Raw genomic sequence first — 6000 nt, forward strand, 5'->3', positions numbered from 1 at the left:
GTCACGAACCAAGTTTAAGTATAACATTTTATGTAGCATTGAATTAAATTTTATTACTATGAAATATGCTTACTGATTTTATAGTTGCAAAATGTACTACGTTAGTTTCAGAGTCGACCAAAATTTATATAAAGTTTTGTTAAAATTGGCGATGATTCTTTATTAGGAGAGAACAGAAACGTTAGATTACATCCGTGAACAGGCCTGTTTTAGATAGTTATCATCGTTTGTCGAGAAGAGTATAACTGGATCTTGGAAACAGATCCATTTATTCCCTGCTCGGTTAAAGCTTTCTTCCTGCCATCGGTCCAGGTTGCAGGAGTCCTTTCTAATTCAATTTGTAATCCTCAGAATGCAATCTAATATACATAGCACAGGGAACAGGACATTGCATCGCAAGTATCTGTGATTATCGTTCTCGAAACAGCATTGAAAGGATTGCTGTAATTTGAAATATATAATGCTTGTTATTATAGAAAATTAATCCAAATAATTCGCGACTGTACATAGTTTTGATCCTCTGCAAATGTTCATTCTTCGTTTAACTTTTACCAATCAAAATAATTTCGTAATTCTAAAGTACACAGTAACAGTAACAGTTGGTTCCAATATAAACAAGATAGCAAACTTTTAACTTGAGCATCATACACGTTTTTTGCATTCCATCTATTATTATAATTCTCCACCTACGTGCTCGCTGCCACGATTTTAATTAGAATCTAATTATACGAGCGTGTTCAAGTTTCCTCTCGCGAATTCTTTAAAGGCTAATTATACGCAATTTTGAATCGTCCAGGGTAACTGAACTTTCAAGTGGAGGATCAAAAATCTAACTGGAACCACGAACGATTTGGATTAGATTTTCGTAATTAACGGCGCATCCAGCATGCACCGACGACATCGAATTTTTGTTCTTTGGGTTTCGTTTTTAGCTCGACGTCCGATAAACCTTCGACCCACGTTTTTAAATCGCACCGATCATACCTCCTGTTCACCAGTCACACATTCCACATCTTTCTGTCTGTCTCTCTCTCTCAGGATCGAACTTTTATCGGACGTCCTACGAATCAATGTAGAACGGAATCAGTATCGCGTGTCTGAGCAGCATTTGATACCGTTGCAGGTCGGCAGCCCGGTGGCGGCGCTATGCGTCGATCCTTCTGGACGTCTTTTGGTCTCCGGACACGAGGACAGTAGCTGCGTTCTGTTCGACATCCGGGGCGGCAGAACCGTACAATGTTTCAAACCGCACGCCGCCGACATCAGGAGCATACGTTTCTCACCTTCCGCGTACTACCTGCTCACCGGTGGTTACGATAACAAGCTCGTCCTCACGGACCTTCAAGGTCAGTCACCATAAACCACAAACCATCCTAATTTTCCTCTAGAGATTCCCAAATCTTCAAAAAACCTAAAACTCCTCGAGTCATACAGGTTTCAAGAATACAACATCCTTCGTAAACTAATCTTTCTTTGAATTACGTTTTCGAATAATAGAACGACATTGCTTTTTACTACATCTCACACTTTACCTCTAAGGTCAGTCACCATAAGCATAAACCATCGTAATTTTCCTCTAGAGACTCCCAATTCTTCAAAAATCCTAAAACTCCTCGAGTTATGTAGATTTCAAGGATGCAATCTTTCTTTAAATTATGTTTTCGAATAATAGAACAACATTGCTTCTCACTACATCTTACTACGAGCGTCGCAAATAGGGTCAACACGTTTAAAATATGTTTACACATAACTTTCTACTGTTTAATAGTCCGACCCATCGAAGAAAATTCCAGTAAAGTTCGCTAATGACATTATAATGGATTCGCGAACGACAGTCTCTCCCGAATCGCCCTGCAGCACCAACGATTGTTCTATTCGGGCATTAATTAATCCATAAATTGCCAAACTTAAAGGAGGAGACTCATGTTAAATGGTAAAACGAGAAGTGATATTTGACAATTTTATTACAGCATAAGGGTTTGATGAAACTTTTCGCCACTTTCCACGTATATTCCTTAACGTTTCAAGGTACAAATTGTTTTTTTTCGTTACGTTTCATCAACTTTGGATGAAATAATAAATGTTATTCCTTATGTCGACGGTGTTGATCTACGTGCACTCTAGCATTTTTTTTCTTTGATGTTGAAAAAATGGAAAATTGTCGAAGATACATGGCTCTGAGCACAAAGAAATGATTCTTACATTTTTGTCAAAATCAATTATCAAATACCGCTTCTCGTTTTATCATTTTACATGAGTCTTCTCTCCCCTTAAGAATCACTGCGATTTTCTCGAAACACACGAAAACGTGGAATCGGAGATGTGTAATTATCTCGTGTAAGTTATTGTTGGTTAGGTCAGGATATCATTTTATGACTCGAATTCTATTATTTTATTCTACCAATTGCGAAGCAATTTTTATTTTTCTTATAAGTTTGTTCGTATGTTTGCAGGTGATTTGACGATGCCCTTGCCTAGCGTGGTGGTCGCCCAACACCAGGACAAAGTAATCTCCGGACGATGGCACCCGACGGAATTCTCGTTCCTCAGTACCTCGGCTGACAAAACAGCGACCCTGTGGGCTTTGCCACCGGTCTAGGACGCTGAACGCCGTTCGCTCGTCATTCGCGCTCATCGTTTTCATTTTTAAGACGGTTGCGATCGTTCGTTTCTCTATTCTGATCCCGACGAATCCTCACGACCCCTTTTTTTATACACGCGAAAAGAGAAGCAATTGCGTACCTTAACAACGCCACCGGCAACTTTAACGGCCTCCAGAAAGGTCATTGGAACTTTCTCAAGTAAAAAATACTCGCATTTCACTATTAGTTTTTAAAATATAACGCACGCCCTCGCGAGTGTGAATCTATGGCTCACGCGAGGGTCGGGTCGCCCGTAGCTAGAAGCATTTCCTAGGAAGAACCTCTCGAATAAGTAATTATAATTTATTTTGAACGTGCAATCACGAAGAATAAACGATTTTAAGTTTTAAATAATTACATATTAAAAACCAGAAGCGAGTAACGAATATTATTTACTCCGGGACGCCGAGTGACGTAACCAACGACCGGAGAAGAGTTTCATTGCAATAATAAGTGACGAACGAAAACACCGTGTAATTTAGATTCTAAACTTTTGTCTAGTTAAGAAATTTGCACGTTTCTCTGTACATGATGCGGGGTCGTTAAAATCCGTCGATGGCTGGTCGGTAAAGTGTATAATTAACGGAGTAGGAAACGCGTGGCTAAATTTTCGCCGTGGATCGCGAGGTACACGCGATACATTTTTATCGGAGGGAAATTAGAAATCCTTTTGCCGGAAACACGCCGGACGAGCGTCGAAGACGAGAACGAGCGATCGCGAGCGATATCGACGTAACACACAAACGGGAAGAAAGTTTCATGTATTCGCGTATAATTCAACCATGACCAATTAAAGCTTCCTGAAATCTCGCGGGTACGCGCGAACGTGGCGGAAAGTGTAATCGGATGCAACGCGTGACGTGCAACTCGCGATAACAATTACAGCCACGCGGGGAGAGAGAGAGAGAGAAATATATAGTAACGTATTACTCTGAGCAAATGTTACACGCTTCGGGAGTCTCGAAGGGCAAGAATGAAAGTGCATTTTCGCGTAGACGACGTCGATCGTGATGTTCGATCATTTATCGACAGTCTGGTAGGAATCATAAGACTGCGGAAGAAACCGGAAGTCCGTCTCACGGGACGGTAGTTCGATCGTTTGAATCGTTTGCGAGCATCGTGGCTTTCGAACCAACCAATTGGGTTCGAACAGTTTTCTCGTAGATTCGCGGTGTACGTCTTCATTTTTTTTTTTTTTTTTGTATTCCTTTTTTTTTATATAGAATTTCTTCGCGATCGTGTTTGCCCCCGATGTACATACGTTAGCGTAGCGTAATCGCCCCGCTAATTTTTTGTCACTCTTAGTTGCAAATATACCTAGGCTTTAACAACATTTGTAAATTTTTCGATCTGGATCAATCGAGCAAGTTAGCTTGTAGCTTTTTCTTTTACATTTTTTATCGTTTCTACTGAGTTGATCGTATTACGCTGGTGCACACGAAATGTTTTCGTAACGAATGTGAACTCTACACGGTATTTGACTTTGGATGAAAGAAAAATCAGATATTAGATTCGTTGATACGCGATTGTGTGGCCACCTATTATACGGTAGAACCTCTATTATTGGAAAATTCCTGCGATAATCGAGGCAAACGACAAAATAAATATTAGCTTTCCCTGCTATTACCCCTAAACTTACTTGTTAGCTTAGAGAATAACTCCCCTTGTCGACGCAACGAACGAGGCTCTCGTGCGATGATCGAGGTTCTACCGTACACATTTGATATGTGTGTATGTGTTTATATGTACATTAAATACGGTTTCTTTTCTCCAGTCGTTTTTCATGAAGCAGTATAGATCTACTTAACTTCGATTGGCTTTTGAAACTGAGATCGTGTACCAAATGTATCGCAGAAAAGAAGAGAAATTCGACCTGGAAGAAATTACGAGTCCTAATGGATTAGACGTTCGAGTCAACCCTTCGACTAAGCAAACATTAATCGACATTGTCTTTGTCTCCTTTACTCTCAACCCAAGTCTTTCTTCCCCCTCAATTACACTTACACTTCTTTTGCAGACTTCGTTCCAGGTCAAGACATAGTTTCTCAAAATGTTTGCAAAATCAGTCCTATTCATCGAGGACACTATTCGTCGCATTTCGTCTACGCCAACTTAATATTCGTCTTCCATTTTTTTTTTCTTTTTTCGTTTTTCTTTTATTTAAACTGCCCCGAGCAACGTGTTTTCTCCCAATACTCGTCCCGGTCTCATCGATCCCCGAAATCACGCCAAATATTCGCATGTTACGCATATTATAATATATAGATACCTACTCGTATTAAGAGGATCATGACAACATATACGTACGCTCATATTAATCGCTATTTTTTACCGACTAGAACGATAAGGTGATGAGAAACGAGATTTTCTCCGAGCGTCGAAGGACAGAACCGACCGCGAGGCGACGTTCTTAGCTGGATAAGTCATCGAAAACATGGAGTAAAAAAACGTAGGTTTAAGTTGTTGCTTGTCGCAATCGCCAAAGTAACCGTGAACCCGGAAGAGCGGAGGCCTCGGGCTGCTCGAGATCACGAAACGAAACTCGTCTTTTCTTGTACATACACACGTTTCGCGCGGTGATCGTCGTCGACGACGTCCGTGTCGCTCCTCGTTTATGTTTCCATTCTGATAATCGCACCTGAAAACCACACGCGTACACGCACTCGGCGCTGAAGAGAGGAAATCGGGGAAGAAACGCGAGAAGCAGCGAAAGGAAGGACGCGGCGGATCCAAATATGGACGATCGAATCTCCTCGCTGCGTTCTCGACGTAAAGAAATCATTCGTTCGACTCGCGAAATTAACGCTCGAGAATCGTGGAGGAACGAACGAACGAAGAAACCGAGCGTGCAAAGCGTCCGCTTCCGTGTAGCAATTTGTCGTGCCTTCTGTCGTGGCTGCTTCCGTCGATTCACGTTTATTTTTATATTTTTCACGTCCACCACTTAACCGTTTCCCACACCCCCTCTGCACTCTTTATCGAAACTACGATCCCCACCTTCCCATCCGGATACCAACCCCATCGAAACTCGTAAAACGCTAAAGTAAAAATCTCTTCGCTATCTCGTACGATTATCGTATTATAATATATATGATATACATATAGCGTAACTTATAACTTTGTACTTTTCCTGTAGATACGACGTAATACTGTCACGTCTAATTTAAACAATAAAATTTACGTTATTAAACCACGTGGTTTGTTCGCAACGTCCAGGAGTCGTCGTGCCTAATCGAACAACTTTTCGGCTTCGTTCGTTTCAAGAGCTGTTTTAGACCCGTCATTGCACTTAGAAGACTCTAAAAAATTTACAAATATAAAACTAGCCATTTTTGTTTCGATGAACGCTCGGAAAATC

At 41.0% G+C, this 6000-nt stretch overlaps 1 protein-coding gene across 5 annotated transcripts in view; it reads left to right on the top strand.

Annotated features, from left to right (window-relative positions):
- The window catches only part of LOC122395420 (WD repeat-containing protein 47), a 99721-nt gene extending 93931 nt beyond the window's left edge, over positions 1-5790 (top strand). For all 5 annotated transcript variants that reach the window (XM_043392979.1, XM_043392982.1, XM_043392980.1 and 2 more), the window contains 2 exons: positions 1124-1346; positions 2454-5790. In XM_043392979.1, the coding sequence (XP_043248914.1) occupies positions 1124-1346; positions 2454-2599 (369 nt within the window). In that variant the 3' untranslated portion in view covers positions 2600-5790. The remainder of the gene's footprint in view (positions 1-1123; positions 1347-2453) is intronic.
- The last annotated feature ends 210 nt before the right edge of the window (positions 5791-6000 follow it).

The sequence above is a fragment of the Colletes gigas genome, unplaced genomic scaffold (assembly GCF_013123115.1).
Source record: "Colletes gigas isolate AHSC1104 unplaced genomic scaffold, ASM1312311v1 Colletes_gigas_Sc00005, whole genome shotgun sequence".
NCBI classification, from domain to species: domain Eukaryota; kingdom Metazoa; phylum Arthropoda; class Insecta; order Hymenoptera; family Colletidae; genus Colletes; species Colletes gigas.